Source organism: Anthonomus grandis, chromosome 17 (assembly GCF_022605725.1).
Source record: "Anthonomus grandis grandis chromosome 17, icAntGran1.3, whole genome shotgun sequence".
In the NCBI taxonomy this organism is placed as follows: Eukaryota; Metazoa; Arthropoda; class Insecta; order Coleoptera; family Curculionidae; genus Anthonomus; species Anthonomus grandis.
Genome location: NC_065562.1, coordinates 16,202,274 through 16,219,744, shown reverse-complemented (window position 1 = coordinate 16,219,744; position 17,471 = coordinate 16,202,274). Strand labels below are relative to the sequence as shown.

Sequence of the window (17,471 nt, the reverse complement as noted above, 5' to 3'; positions counted from 1 at the left end):
AAATAATAAACTGTACTGAATAATTGATTGTACATATGCATAATAAAGACTCCAAACGCAACTGGTCTCTCAAATACCTTATTACATAACAAGCTCTGTGGATTTTCCCGGTTAACGCTTCAATTATTGATAAATATTCATTTATTTGTATATACGGGAGGCCAGATCATAAAACCGGTAATTTTGAAAAAAAAACAATGGGACATTCTCGGGCATTTGTTTTTTTTTCTCCTTATGACGTTTTTTTTTTGTGCTGATTTATGTCCGCCCCGATAATGTTTTCGATGGCGATGTCACAAATCAAGGCGACATTATGTCAAGAATTAAAATGTTCCACGTAAATCAGGACTGGCCCATTGTCTTTCAGGGCCAGTATGTAGATTTAACCCATGGACCATTAAATTATGTTTAGTGAAGATAGAAAAAATGTATCATTTTGCAGTACAAAGTGAGTTTTTAATAGCTTCCCTTTGTCTAAAAAATCGATGGGTAAAGTTCAAATTTTGATGCTTTCAATGGTTCTCCCCAAAAATGTAACGTCCCAAAAGTTTAATATGCACTGGTCGAGTAACACATCTTTTCTTGCTAATTTTACCTAAAAGGCAGAGTATATGCCTCCGAAAGTCACTGACGGAATGAAGGTTAGTTATTAGAATTTTTGATAGTCAAAGAACTCTTTTTTAATTTTTTCTTTGTTAACGGAACTTAAAATACAGAGGCCTTGTTGGAATCCTAAGTTGCTTGTGGTTATAGTGCAAGAATAATGATGATATTGTCCATAAGTACCGTATTCTCTTACTTTTTCTTTTTCGACTCTGGGTATCGAGGAAAAATTGAATTCTCATTTATATATCCCTATCTCAGTCTGAAAATTAGAGGAGGATGAAAATAAAATGATATTTTTTTTATATAATTAAACCAATAGCACCCGAAAAACCAGAATTATACTGGAAAAACACTATTTCCAGATGATCCAGTCATTATTAATAAAATGAAACTATGATTTAGAAAATAGGGGGGAAAGTTGAATTATCATTTATATATCCCTGTCTCATTTTGAAAATTAGAAGAGGATAAAAATAAAGTGATACTTTTCTGGTATAATTAGATTAGTTATACCGGAAAAACACAATTTCCAGATGATCCAGTCATTATTAATAAAATGAAACCATGTTATAGAAAATAGGGGGAAAAGTTGAATTCTCATTTATATATCCCTGTCTCATTTTGAAAATTAGAAGAGGATGGAAATAAAATTATATTTTTCTAGTTAAATTAGATTAATTATACACGGAAAACACTATTTTCAAATGATGCAGACATTATTAAAAAAATGAAACCATAATATAGAAAATAAGGGGAAAAGTTGAACTCTCATTTATATATCCCTATCTCATTTTGAAAATTAGAGGAAGATGAGAATAAAATGACACTTTTCTTGTAAAATTAGACCAATTTTACCCGAAAAACACTATTTTCAGACCATCCAGACACTATTATTAAAAAGAAACGACGGTATATAAAATATAGTATACCTGTATAAGCTGATTTCACATGATCAAACACCTTGATTTACATTTGGCTAAATTCTCTATATATTATTTTCTTACACTATACAATTAGAAAGCGACACACAAAATATTTAATCAATATTATAACAAATGATTAATTTACTTTTTGCAAACACTACTAAAACGGTCAATTGTCTATCATATATGTTGACTTTTGTTGTTCTTTAATAAAATGTATTTTTAACGACTGTCTTAAAGACCTAAGTTTCTTAAATTTTCAGATCCACTAGTCAAGTAACCTCTCTTTTCTTACTGATTTTCCCTAAAAAATCCAATGGTCAAATCAAACTTTTAATATTTTTAATGGTTCTCTCAAAAAAAGCTTATTTATTTAAATCTTTCTTTCAGCTCAAAATCAAAATTAAAAAATTTCTTCCAAAGGTTGAATTCCGACATATTATAAAATAATAAAAGTCTATTAAACGTATAAAAAGAAAAAACAACCCCAATATAATATATATATATATATATTTCTGACGGTAGGTCGGGCATAAAACCATGCGAAACAAAAACATTAGGCGAAACGTTATACAAAAGAAACGTAAAAAATCCCTTTTTGAATACATTCCGCAACTTTTTTTACCTCCTATACCAGCCGCTCATATTTGTCTGAAAAGTCCACTTTCTTCTGAAGTAATCTCACAGATGGAAGCCATAAACCTATATTACTCCGGAAAGAGTTTTCTATTTCTTTTTTCCCTTCTTATAAAAATTTAATATTACTTTCGCTAAGGGGTGAGGAGGGGGAGGATAATATTACATAATACCCTGTTTTGGGTCTAAAAGAATATAAGGAACAATCGTAATTTATTACGCTAAAGTTAAAGAAAAAAACGAGGGGCAGACTGGGTGGAAATCGCGTGATTGGCCAACATACACTGAGAAAATGTATGTTATTAAAGTACTTTATTAGCCAAAATCTTAGTAGGTTTCAATAAAATTCTAGTTATTTTAGCAATAAATGTAGTAAAAACAATAACTGCATTTTGTTAAAACACCTAAAAAATATTGTTAATTTTTTTTATTTGGTTCTACTAAAGTAAAAGTCTATTTTTAATAAGTTATCTATTTACTTTTTACTTTTTGTTGTTTTTAAAAGGTCTTTTAGTAAATTTTACTAAATGACTTAAAATTAATATAAACCTATTTATTTCTGATAACTTCGTTTTAAAATGAATATTTATTTAATTATTTTAGTAGCACTATTTATTAGATTTTACTAAATTTTGATTTATTACAACAAGTTCATTAGCAATATTAAATAAAGTCTATTTTTACTAAAAAAAAAATTATTTCAACAATGTCACTTAGTTATAGTAAATAAATATTCCCGTAACATATTTGTGATTATATTTTGGTTAGAATAATCAGGTAAGGGTACTTTCATGAGATGAAACAATAGTTGGAAAACAGTATAAAACATTCCAATTAAAAAAAAGTATTTTGATTTATTGCAGTTTCGTTACTAAAATTTTGAAAAAAAAAGGAGTTGTTTAGCCACCAGAAAGTTATTTCATACCGTTTTTAATGTAAAAATAGCTTTAAAAACAGAAAATACATCCATTAAGAAATTAACCCAGGATTTACCCTAACAGATGGCAATGATTTTTCATTATATGTTTACTTAAGTTATTTTGATACTGTAATTTTGTAGGCAGTGGAAACTAACAGTTCGATTCGTTCTATAGACTCGGAGTCTTCTTAGAATATGTTGAGGAGGTAGAGGTTACTCACGTAATTCATGGATCAAGCATAAAAGCATTCAATTAGTAGATGCTGTCCCTTCAACTTCTAATGAAAATGCAACAAAGAAAAAAAGATTTGATAGAATATTTCCTGGGGTATAATAATATATAGTTTGGGTTAATCAAAATAAAATAAGGCAGATTAAAAAAAGTGTTTTTTAATGAAAGATTCATTTATACATGGTGTCTCAGAAATAAATTATAGCCATCAACATCATACCTTATTTTGTTCAGATCGAAGAAAAAAATAATAATTAATTTTTTTAATAATTTGTTTGCATTTGATTAATGATTTTAGCCAACATTTAATCAGCCATAAAAATCTGAATCTGTCTGTATTTGAATTAACAAGATATTTTAGGCACTCAGTTAAGTAAACGATGTAATGTAAAATAAGAGAAATCAACGGCATCAACTGCCTGGAAGAAATTATTGAATTTACACTTTTCATAAATCAATAATTTTTTCCAGGTAGGCGACGTCATTGGAGAAGAAGAAAAAAATCAATAATTTATTCCGGGCTGTTGACACTATTAATTTGTTATTCTTTTCAAACGACGTCAAATGCCTGGAAGCAATTATTGATTTATTAAAAAAATAAATTCAATAATTTCTTCCAGGCAGTTAATGTCGCTTATTTCTTTTACTTTAATGACGTTAGTTGCCTGGAAAAAGTTATTGAGTTTTTTAAAGAATAAAATCAATCATTTCGTCCAGGCATTTGACGTCATTTGGGAAGAATAACAAATTAATAATGTCAACTGCCTGGAATAAATTGTTGATTTTTTTTTAACAATAAAGTCAATAATTTCGTCCAGGCAGTTGACGTCATTAGTTTTTTTTCCTTTAAATGAAATTACCTGCTTGGAAAAAATGTTTGATTTTTCTTAAAGAATAAAAAAACCAATAATGTCTTCCAGGCAGTTAACGTCATTAAAGTTAAAGAAATCAACATCAACTGCCTGGAAGAAATTATTGAATTTATACTTTTAATAAGTCAATAATTTCGTCCAGGTAGTTGACGTCATTCATTTTTTTTTCTTTAATGAAATTAACTGCTTGGAAAAAAATGACTGATTTGTCTTAAAGAATAAAAAAATCAATAATATCTTCCAGGCAGTTCACGTCATTAAAGTAAAAGAAATCAACGACATCAGCTGCCTGAAAGAAATTATTGAATTTATACTTTTAATAAATCAATAACTTCTTCCAGGCAGGTGACGTCATTGGAGAAGAAAAAAAATCAATAATTTATTCCAGGCAGTTGACAATATCATTTTGTTATTCTTTTCAAACGACGTCAAATGCCTGGAAGCAATTATTGATTTATTAAAAAAATAAATTCAATAATTTCTTCTAAGCAGCTAATGTCGCTTATTTCTTATACCGTAATGACGTTAGTTACCTGAAAAACATTATTGAGTTTTTTTAAAGAATAAAATCAATTATTTCTTCCAGGCATTCGACGTCATTTGGGAAGAATAACAAATTAATTCTGTCATCTGCCTGGAATAAATTGTTGATTTTTTTTTAACAATAAAATCAATAATTTCGCCCAGGCAGTTCACGTCATTAATTTTTTGTCCTTTAATGAAATTAACTGCTTGGAAAAAAATGACTGATTTGTCTTAAAGAATAAAAAAATCAATAATTTTTTACAGTCAGGTGATGTCATTGGAGAAGAAGAAAAAAATCAATAATTTATTCCGAGCAGGTAACACTATTAATTTGCTATTCTTCTCAAATGATGTCAAATGCCTGGAAGAAATTATTAATTTATTAAAAGAATAAATTCAATCATTTCTTCCAGGCACTTGACGTCATTTGGGAAGAATAACAAATTAATACTGTCAACTGCCTGGAATAAATTGTAGATTTTTTTTGCAATAAAGTCAATAACTTCGTCCAGGCAGTTGACGTCATTAATTTTTTTTTTCCTTTAATAAAATTAACTGCTTTAAAATGATTGATTTCTCTTAAAGAATAAAAAAATCAACAATGACTTCCTGGCAATTAACGTCATTAAAGTAAAAGAAATCAACGACATCAACTGCCTGGAAGAAATTATTAAATTTACACTTTTAACAAATAAATAATTTCTCACAGGCAGGTGACGTCATTGGAGAAGAAAAAAAATCAATAATTTATTCCGGGCAGTAGACATTATTAATTTGTTATTCTTTTCAAACGACGTCAAATGCCTGGAAGAAATTATTGATTTATTAAAAAAATAAATTCATTAATTTCTTCCAGGCAATTGATGTCGCTTATTTCTTATACCGTAATGACGTTAGTTGCCTGGAAAAAATTATTGAGTTTTTTTAAAGAATAAAATCAATCATTTCTTCCAGGCACTTGACGTCATTTGGGAAGAATAACAAATTAATAATGTCAACTGCCTGGAATAAATTGTTGATTTTTTTTTAACAATAAAGTCAATAATTTCGTCCAGGCAGTTGACGTCATTAATTTTTTTTCCTTAAAATGAAATTACCTGCTTGGAAAAAATGTTTGATTTTTTCTTAAAGAATAAAAAAACCAAAATTTTTTTTTTACAGTCAGTTGACGTCATTGGAGAAGAAGAAAAAAATCAATAATTTATTCCGAGCAGGTAACACTATTAATTTGCTATTCTTCTCAAATGATGTCAAATGCCTGGAAGAAATTATTAATTTATTAAAAGAATAAATTCAATCATTTCTTCCAGGCACTTGACGTCATTTAGGAAGAATAAAAAATTAATAATGTCAACTGCCTGGAATAAATTGTTGATTTTTTTAACAACAAAGTCAATAATTTCGTCCAGGCAGTTGGCGTCATTAATTTTTAATTTATTTAATTCATTAATTTAATGTTAGTTGCCTGGAAGAAATTATTGATTTTATTCTTTTTAAAAAATCAAAAATTTCGTCTAGACAGCTGACGTGGTTCAAAAAAAAAATTAATAATGTCATTTTCTTAAACGCTACTAAATATTTAGTTAATATGACTAGAAATTTTTCTCAGTTTACGAAAAGTTAATGAAATCATAATAAAAGGGAGCATTTAGGTATATTCATATGAAAATTATACGTTTTTTTATTTCTATCATACACTACTTACACTCTTAAGTTTTATAAAAATATGAAAAAGAACAAGAACAGATGAAATTAAAAAAAATACCAAAGTCATGAGTATATGCCAAAAAATTATATTTTTATATTTTTCTTTTAGTAGAAAAAATAAATAAACATCTGGCATAATGATTTCTTTCTCAATTTTACCCAAATTTAGTCATCAAAATTAAATGGGCCTTCTAAAAAATGCAGATAATTATTTTTTCTCTTCGCTAATATTAGCAAAGAATTCTTATACAGCAAATATATTTCTAATTTGTGTTTATAATTAGCATCTTGTCCCTTTTTGGTTTTTTTAACATATCTAAAAACACTCGTTCCAAGCATCTCTAAAGTTATAAGACTTTTATAAATGACACAATACTTAGATCGAGGAACGAAGGGTTTACACATAATAAATACTACTTCTTTAGATGAAAACAAACAAAAAATTGTTATGGACATATGTCTTAGAGTTTGAACTACAGGATTTTTAAGTTGTAAGAAAAAAAAAACAAATAACACTTTAGTTAAAACCCGAAACGTTTTCTAACAGTTAATTTGACGTTCTGATTAGAAAGAAATGTGCATAATCTAATGATAAATGACAGGCTTTTTTATAATTGTTTGAAAATGAAGAAACAGGCTTTACTTATTCTTTATATAGTCGAAAGAAAATCCAATAAAAATTCAGCAATCATGTTCTAGTATGTATGGTTTTACCTTAGGATAATAGGATGCAGGTTAGTATTGGTTTAGTTACATTAAAGTTATTTATAGGCACCTAAAATTTTATTTAATAAAATTTTAGATGTTTATACTAACCCATCCTAAGGCCATATAATATGGCCGAGGCATTTTAGATAATATCTGAGCAGGAATAAGTCTTTCATATAGAAAAAGTGAATAAATAAATCATAATTTTTTGCCAATGTTTTAACATTTAATACACATCTCTTTTAAGCCTGTGTAAGACTTCTCTTATAGTAGTTTCAAATTATTTAGGAATATTCGACCTTTCTTTAGATTTAGCTTGTCTAGGTTTTTCGAGAGTAAGAATAGGTAGGCATCACTAATCTAAAAAAATCTACTTCTAGGTTAAATAGGTGAACACTCAACAGTCTTGTGTTACTTATTACAGTTATTTACCCCCAGTCCTAGACACTTTAAAAAGTGCATATGGCTCCTCTTAATTATATACCTAGTTCCACTCTATGTCCTCCAAAAATATATTGAAGATTGAGGATTATATTAATAATAATAGTAATAATAATAATAATGATAATATCTACAGACGTTGTCAAAATATGAGTCGAAATAATAAGCAAAATCTGAAATTTGTGTTTTTTGAAAATGTCAATTATTTTTTCCAGCATGTCTAAAAATTAATTTAACTTTCGCTAAGGGATGGGGGGAGGATAATATTACATAATACCCTGTTTTGGTTCTAAAAAAATCGTAATTTATTACGTTAAAGTTGAACATAAGAAGGGGCAGAGGGGGTGGAAATCGCGTGATCGGGAAACATAAACGCTCCATGCGAAATTAGGGGTTTTCGGGCAACAAAACGAAGGGAAGTTGACGATTAGTTGTTGTACGTCTACGATTTCACTGAAAAGTGTATTTATATTTGTAAATTATTTGCATAGTGCGGCCACGAAGCCTTATTATGCCTCGGACTGCTTTACTATATAGGGAGTTATTGGGAAGGTACTTCAAACGCTTTAAACGTTATTGCACGTCTTAGAAACACTTTCTTAATCCTTTATTTATTTAAGGTTGTTGTAATGATGTAATTTTAAAGTTTTTGTAAATCCGTGTTTGGTCCCATTCTCATGTATCTTAATTCGTTTTAACTTTGTCTGAAAAATGTATATTGACGGAACCTCTTAATTTGTTATTCCTGATGATGGACATGTTATATGTGCGAAACATGTCGGATTAATATTTTTTAAATAAATTTAGTGAAGGATGACCGAAGTATCTTTAGTTACCCATTGAATTTATTTTTTAATTTTGCTCTACTTTTAGGAAATTTCTATGTGAACTTAAAGGAATCCCGGATCAGGAACCCTCGTATACCCACTAAAGCCGCAGAGACTTTTATGGACAAGGTGCTGGAAATAAGGAAATATTTTACGGGAAATAAATTTTTCTTTATATAAAGTTAAAATTTCCTTAAAATTTAGCAATTGTTTTATTAAGCTATAATTGGTACTTTTTGAGCAAATTCACTTTTTGGGTAAACTGGCCTTTTAAGCAAGAGACCCTATACTATGAGTAAAGTGCCATAATTTAAGAAGTAAAGAAGTGCTATAATTTAAAAAGTTATGTTTTATTCACGTTTAACACGAAGGTTTATTATACGTTAATAATTAAAACTCAGTTTTGATCTTCTCACGAGTAAAAATAAGCAGTTTTGCGTTGTGGTAAAAATGTCTCATAGTTTTAATGAAAAGTTGTCTAGAATCAAAAAAAGCTGAAATTTTTTTTAAAATTTAATGACCTATTTAAAAAAAAATTAATTTCCACTTATTTGCAGTAAAAAAAAGAGGACAACTACTGCAAGTTTCATAGCGACACGTCTTGCTTTAATAAAATAGGGTTATTTCACGATTTATTTGAAAACCTTAAGGTTATGTGAGAAAAGTACAGATACAAAAACTATAGGTTTTTTTGTCACCTATAATTTTCCTAAAAAGAGTTTTTTTCTTAGGCACTTATTTTCTGCAAAAAAAAACTGTTTTTCATTAACCCTACCCTTGCCCCCCCACCCACCCCACACACCTGACCAGTAAGAAATTGTCTTCAAAAATCATTATTTTCCAAAATTATACACATAACAGCTGGTTTCGTCGTTAATATATAATCTAATAACACAGTTTGTTTGGCTTAATTTGATATAATTTATATATGTATATAATTAAATATTTAATACAAAAACAGTGGTATTAGATTGGATATTATGGACAAAAAACGGTGATTTTTTAAAAGAATTTCTTACTGGGAAAATGTTTGGGGAGGGTGGGGGGGGGTAAGGGTTTTGCTGATGAAAAACAATGTTTTTGCAGAAAATATATATTCAAATATTTAATTAAATAACACTGTTTATTTAAATTTACTATAATTTTATATATAAATGTTTAGTATCAAAACAGCGTTATTAGATTGGATAATATGGACGAAAAACCGTGATTTTTCTGAAGAATTTCATCAAGTTTAAAAACTAGATATGTAAATTCCGTGTCAATTTTTTAAACAGAATTGTATATCATAAACGTATATTCTACAGTTATATAAATATACCTTGACAATATACGGTTGATATATACAGCAAAACCAAAAATTTACAAAAAAATCGTTGAATGGAAAGAGGAAAGTTTTTCTGAAAATTTTTTAAGAGAGAGTTTCCTTAGCATTGTTTAGCTAGTTTCATTTATTCAAAAGTAGTGGTTTTTGAGAAAATTGAGCTTTTTTTGGAAAATATCACCCTTTTTAGCATAGATCTCCTACATGGTTCCAGAAAAACCCTTATAAATCGAAAATTTTTCTTGAAAACAAATTAGGTTTTCAGTAAACTTGATAAAAAAGAGTTTCCTCTACATTTTCCAATGCATTTCATTTCAAAAAGTTTATTGGTTTTCAAGAAATATAATTTTTTAGGCATGGCATCTAAATCCAACGACTAATCATGAAAAAAGTGCAATAACTTGGAAAGATTTCTTGGAAACTCTCTGCACTCTAAACCAAGTTTTTTAGAAACAAGTTTTCTTGATAATTTACAGCTTGTTTCAAATTACTAGAGTGAGTCTTTGAGAAATGTCACTTTTTTGAGCTCCATAGTCGTAAGAGCTAGAGTAAGGTGCTGAAAATAGTGCTATGACTTGAAAAGCTTTGCTGGAAACACCTTTTACTCTAAACAAAATTTCTAAAGAAAAGTTTTCTTTATAAGCTGCAGCTTGTTTCAAGCCTTTAGACTTAATAGCTTTTGAGAAATTTCACTTTTTTTAGCATAAGCTCTATACCTAATATTAATTTCTTCTTTACTGACATTCTTGGAGAAAACTTCCAGTTTCCGGATTTTTAGTAAATGGATTTTAGTTATTTCTTAAAGAAAAAAACTAAAAGAGTTTTTAGAATAGTCCATAAAATCAATAATCACACAAATCTGACTAATAGAACCGAAGATATTCACTAGTTAATTAGACACAAATTATTTTGATTCTTACAGGCAATCCGGAATAAAATTGCAATTTCTTGACTGTGTTTGTGATTGGATGTTAAGTGTTTCTTTTATAAAAACTAAGTCTACTACTACTCTAAATATCCTTTAGAGTATTCCATATTGCACTATTTTAACTACAAGACCCAAGATATTCACTTGCCAATAAAACACAAATAAATTTTTTGCTACTGGCATTCTTGGAATAAAAATTTAAATTTCTTTACTTTTATTGATTTGATTGTCGCTATTTCTTCAAAAGAGACTAAAAGAGTCTTCAGAGCAGTCCATTAATAAATAATTGCAAAATTTTGGCTTCTAGAACCCAAGATATTCACTTGCCAATAAGACAAAAAACATTTTGTTTCTTACAGGCACTCTTGGAATAAAAGATCGCAATTTCTTAAGTGTTTTTGGATGAATTTTACGCGTTTCTTTAAAAAAGACTTAAATAGCCTCTAGACCTTTCCAGGATTTAATAATTGCTATATTTTTGCAATCGCTTCCAACTCCTTGTTGAACAACGAGGCCACCTCGGAAGGACTGGATTCTACTTTCGTTAGAGGCTTTAGGATTGTTGATATGGTTGATTCTTAAGAAAATTCTTCAACTGTTTTTGTCACAGTTTCTTCAAGTGGCGATTGAACATCTGCAGGAATTGTAACTAAATCAACATTTTTTACAGTTGATGATTCAATTAACGGCTTTTCCTCTGAAGTTCATTGTAGTAAGTATTTCATCAGATTGAATTAGTGATGATTCTGTAGCGTCCATATCTTAACTTGGTGACACAGTTGTCACAAATATTGAAGAATTGGTAGAGTCTTCTTCTATGAGTTCTTGAATTACTAATGTTACTTCCTCGTCGATACTGGGCGTGCAGTTAGTACCTTAGGTTCAGTAGACAATATGGTTTGTGCCTTGATAAAGTCTACAGAAGATAATGTGCTCATTTTTCCAGTTATTTGTGTAGTGACATCATTCAATGGTGCTTAAGAATACAAATTTGTTGGTTACTTCTTGTAGCAAACCTTTAGAAAAGGCGGTAAACTCTCCACTTCCATTTATCCCCAATGAGTCAAACTTGTTATTGCTATTATAGTGCACACCTGTAAAGTCTACAAAAGACACTGTTGTCATCTCTCCTGATTCACTAGCATTTCTAAGAGAAAATTATTCTGTAGCTACATTAAATTGATTCAATGCAGATTCGGTGGTTGCTTCTTGTGTAAGATCCACTAAAGGTGTGGACAGTTCTTCACTTTAATTTGCTTTCATTGAATTCAGTTCATTGCTACTATTGGGGTCTACACTTGCAGGTTTCAGGGTTATAAAGTCGACAGAGGATACTACTACTTTCTTAGTAAGACAAAATGGGTTTGTAGTCACATCAGATGGAGTCCATGTAGATTCGGTGCTTGCTTCCATGTGTAAGGTTCACTGAAGCTTTTTCCAGCTCTTCACTCCCGCTTACTCCCATTGTATTTAGTTCAATAGGAGTTCTACACCTGCATGCTTTAAACTCAAGGTATTCACTTGCCAATAAGTGACAAATTAATTTTTCCTTCCAGGCACTTTTGGAATAACAATTTCAATTTCTTTACTTTTACTGATTTGGTTATCGAGCTGTTTCCTCGAAAATGATTAAAAGAATCTTCAGAGTAGTCCATAAATCAATAAGTGCACAATTTTGACTATTAAAAGCCAAGGTATTAGATAATAAGTATACAAACTATTTTATTGTCGTACGGTTAATAGACAAATTATTTTGTTACTTACTGCACTCTTAATAAAAATTCCAGTTTCTGGATTTTTAATTAATGAATTTCAATTGTTTCTTAAAAAAATACTAAAATAGTCGATAAATGAATGATTACACAATTTTGACTATTAGAACCCAAGATATTCACTAGCCAATAAGATAGAAATTATTTTATTTCTTGCAGGAAATCCTGGAATAACAAACTTCAATTTCTACTGTTTGATTATACCAAAGACCTTTGACCATAGTCCTAGAAAAACTAACATAACTTGAAAACTCCTTCTTCTCTAAGCCAAGTTTCTAGCAGAGACTGTTCGTAATATTTAACAATTTGTTTCAATCATATAAAATTAGTAGTTTTTGAAAAATTTCACTTCTTTCAGCATAACTTCTATAACCAGAGAGCTTTGACGATGGTTCTGGGAAAACTGCAATAACCTGAAACCTTTTCGCGAAAACTCATTTTACATCAAGCAGGGTTTCTAGCAGAGAGTTTTCTTAGTATTTTTTTGAGAAAATTCATTTTTTTGGTCACAATACCCTTCCTGGACAAGGTGCTGGAAAAATGTCTGCCAGTTGAAAGGGTTTTCCAGAAATCTATTTATACCCTGAACAAACTTTATAAGGGAGAGTTTCCTTAGTATTTTCCAGCTTGTTTTTCATTTATAAAAAATTAATGGTTTTTGATAAAAAAGAGTATTTTTAACAATTTTCAATTTGTCTTATTTTGTTGGATTTTAATAATTTCGATTTTTTAGGCATGGCATCTATATTTGAAGACTGATCCTAAAAAAAGTGCTATAACTTAGAAAGTTTGCCTAGAAATTCTTTGTACTCTGAATAAGCTATTGAAGAAAGTTTTTTTTTGATAATTTACAACTAGTTTCAAATATCTAGAATTATTAGTCTTTGAAATATTTCACTTTTTAGAGAAACAGGATCTGAATGCTATACCTTGAAAAGTTTCTTTGGAAACTGCTTTTGCATCAAACAGAGTTTCTAGCAGAGAGCTTTCTTAACGTTCTACAGTTTGTTTTAATCATTGGTTTTGAGAAATTTCACTTTTTTGACCATAACCTCTATAACCAGAGAACTTTGACCCTGGTCCTGCGAAAGCTACTATAAGTTGAAACGTTTTTTTGGAATCTCTTTTTATTCCAAGCAAAGTTTTTAAAGAAGAGTTTTCTCATTATTTTATAGTTTGTTTCAATCATCTAGAACTAGTAGTTTTTGAGAAATTTCACTTTTAAAGCAAAGACGATCTCCATAGATATCGCTTGGGTAAGGTCCTGAAAAGAGTGCTATAACTTAAAAAGTTTTCTTGGAAACTCCTTTTGCTCCAAACAAAGTTTTTAAAGTAAAGTTTTCTAAATATTTTACAGTTTGTTTCAATTATCTAGAATGAGTAGTTTTTAAGAAATTTCACTTTTTTCAGCATAATCTCTATAGCCCAAGACCTTTGACCATGGTCCTAGAAAAACTGCCATAACTTGAAAAGTTTTATTGAAAACTCCTTTTGCTCCTAACAAAGTTTCTAAAGTAGAGTTTTCTTAATATTTTACAGTTTGTTTCAATTATCTAGAATGAGTAGTTTTGAAGAAATTTCACTTTTCTGAGTATTACCTCTAAAACCAGAGACCTTTGACCATGGTTCTGGAAAAACTTCTATAAATCAAAAAGTTTTCACGGGAACTAATTATGTCTTTAGTAAAGTTAATAAAAAGGAGCTTCCTTAACATTTTTGCATTCATTTCATTTTGTTAAATTTGTTGGTTTTTAAAGAAATTTGATTCTTTTGAGTACGGCCTCTATATCCAGCGACTGGTCCTGGAAAAAGGGCTATAACTGGAAAAGTTTTTTTAGAAACTCATTTCACTCTAAACAAAGTTCTTAACACACAGTTTTTTAAATATTTTACAGTTTGTTTCAATCATCTAAAATTATCAGTTTTCAAGAAATTTCACATTTTTCAGCAATAACCTCTATAGCCCAAGACCTTTGACCATGGTCCTAAGAAAACTGCCATAACTTTAAAAGTTTCCTTGGAAACTCTTTTTGCTCTTAACAAAGTTTATAAAGTAGAGTTTTCTTAATATTTTACAGTTTGTTTCAATTATCTAGAATGAGTAGTTTTTAAGAAATTTCACTTTTTTCAACGTAACCTCTATAGCCGAAGACCTTTGACCATGGTCCTGGAAAAACTGACGTAACTTGAAAAATTTTACTGCAAACTCTAAACATCCTAAATAAACCTTATAGAGGAGAGTTTTCTTAATATATCACAATTTAATTCGTGAAACTAGGATGAAGGGTTTACGAGAAAGTTGATTTTTTTCGAGCATTTGATGCTAATTCTTTTATACGTTTTATAGATAAAGTTACCCGTATTACAAAACCTCCCTAACCGGAAAGCAATTTTAAGAGAATTATTAAGTGCCCAACAGAACTGAAAAACAGCAAATTATTAGTTAAAAGCCTTAATTGTTTCTCTCTGCTGCATGGCAATTAGAGAGCAAGATGAGATCCACCGTATAATTTATTTAATTTCCAAGAAAGCGTTAAACAAGAAAAAATCATAACTCCGAGTTGGATCTTATAAGAGTTATCCATAATTGTCACTTAAAACTTCTTAAGTGTAAATTAAGGGCAAGTTTTAAGTGACAATTTAAAATAGGAACTAAGAAGTTAAAACGATGAGTTGCCGTAAATTTTAAGTGACAATTATGAAACAAATATCGGAACATGTTTATTTAAGTCCTTTACTGATTTAACCGGATAAATGGAAACCAAACAACGAAACGTGGGATAAAGAGGGACGACGGGGTAGTAGGATCCGAACGGTAATTGCCTAGAGGGAGAGGGAAGTTATTGCGATGTTAGTAATTTCGATAAATATTCCTCGAAATTGATACTATGTTGATCGATCCTCTCAAGCGTTTACTTTATTTTCGTTGTCTGTTAATGTAGTTAGCAGCTCTATATCTGTAGGGTTTCGAATTACAGATGCACCATCCCTTATTATTATTGCTCATAATATTTTGTTTGGGTTATTAGACATTATAAAATATATAAGAACAGTAAGCAATTAAACCGCCATCAGTGTGGATTGATATGTGGGATGGAGAGAGAAGGCAATTGGAAAGGACACGTCCGAATGATTTATCGAAATTCATGTAAACCCCCATTATCGTTGCGATGTATATTAATTGCAATTAGCATAGATCAGTGAAGGGGATTAGGTATCGTATTACCACTTTAATTGAATCCCGCTGAAAACATCTCTGAATTTGCAAATCGCATTATAGGAAGGGATGCAGTTTGCACACTACAATATAGAATACAATATATCAGCATTAATTATTACTGTCGCGAGACAAATATGTCAACTGTCACTGTCAAGATGGCCAGAAAGCGGTTTATTTAAATTTAAAGTTATTCAAGGCAACTTTAGGACATAAACAAACGTGTATATTTAATTAATTGGATTATTGAACTCTTTGAGTACCAGTCTTTGAAGATGGTTTTTAGTCTCCAAAGCCTTTCTACCATATATGACGTCTCAGCCTAACTTGAACCTCATTTTACTGTCCCGAGACATGTATGTCCTGTCACTGTCAACTAGTATAATAACACCTGACACCTGTCAAAGTTTTTGTCATCCTGTCAGATTAGGATAAAAAATCACACAGCCAAACAATAAAGAAATATTATAAATATGTTGTCTGTCACTGTCAGCCAACAAAACAACTGACAGCTGTCAACCTGGACAGAACAAGCAGTTTTTTAAACATTTACTTAATTTTGAAGTTTCTACTGAAATTTATTTTTTGCCAATAAGCATAAAATACACTTTATCCAGGCTAAATATTACTGTCACGAGACAATCATAACAACTGTCACAGTCAAATAATAAAAAAATATTACTGTCACGAAATAATCATAGCAATTGTTTCAGTAAAAGAATAACAAAATATTGCTGTCTTCAGACAATCTGTCACAATCAATCAACAAAAACCATTATTACTGTCACGAGATAATCCTTACAACTGTCAACCAAAAAGACATCTGACAGCTGTCAACCTAGTCAAATTAAGAAGTTTTTCAAACATATACTTAATTTTGAAGTTGAGTCAAGTCAAGGCAACACTAAAGCATTAATAAACGTCATTGTTCATTTCATCTCTTTGAGTTCTAACTAAAAAAATATTACTATCGCGAGGCAATTACGTCAACTGTCACCGTCAACCAACATGACATATGGCAGCTGTCAAATGGCCAAGTTACTTAATTTTGAAGTTATCTTAAAGCATTCAAAAATGTTTATTTTTAATTATTGGCATGCCTGTGTTTGAGTTCCAAGCCCTATATATTGTAGTTTTTAATCTCTCGATTCTTTGTAAGTAACCATAAATGACGTCATCTAAATTATTACTGTCGCAAGGAATTCAAATCCATGTCACTGTCAACGTAGAATAACGCCACGACCATTATCACAAAACTACAAGTCTACTTTTATATAAATGTTACTGTCAGGAGACGTTCATGCCAAGTGTCAACTGTCATTATCACCCAATTTAAGAAAATTTAACAGCTGTCAAAGGGGTTTACCAGCATCCAACTAAATTCAAAGGAAGTATTTAAATTAATTTATAGTATTTCCCAGTCCATTCGCCATATCTGCAAAATCCGGGCTAAACCAGCACCATCATGTCAAGATACATCTATAAATGTGTATTTACATTATAACCAACATATCTTAATGCCTTAAAATAATCATAAATTAGCAGAACTAACTATTACTGCTGCGAGACGTTCGTGTCAACTGTCACAGTCAACATTTGACAGCTGCCAGATGGCACCACCTACAACAAACATGTCGTAATGTAATTTCGCTAATTTGTTATGATCTAATTCACTTTATTTCAAAGGTTCAGTTAATTTTACAGTTATCCGAGGAACTGAGCAATCCCAAACCATTACTTCCAACCACACTTTATAATTACATAACCACATAATACAAATGGGTTATGTACTTCAATGAGCTAATGCCTATTACTGTTGCTAGATGTCAACTGT

At 29.9% G+C, this 17,471-nt stretch overlaps 1 protein-coding gene across 1 annotated transcript in view; it reads left to right on the top strand.

The window, feature by feature from the left end:
- LOC126746454 (CAD protein-like) overlaps nt 1-8,599 on the top strand; it is a 97,186-nt gene extending 88,587 nt beyond the window's left edge. The window contains exon 3 of the mRNA XM_050454716.1: nt 8,443-8,599. Within this exon, the coding sequence (XP_050310673.1) occupies nt 8,443-8,576 (134 nt within the window). The 3' untranslated portion in view covers nt 8,577-8,599. The remainder of the gene's footprint in view (nt 1-8,442) is intronic.
- The last annotated feature ends 8,872 nt before the right edge of the window (nt 8,600-17,471 follow it).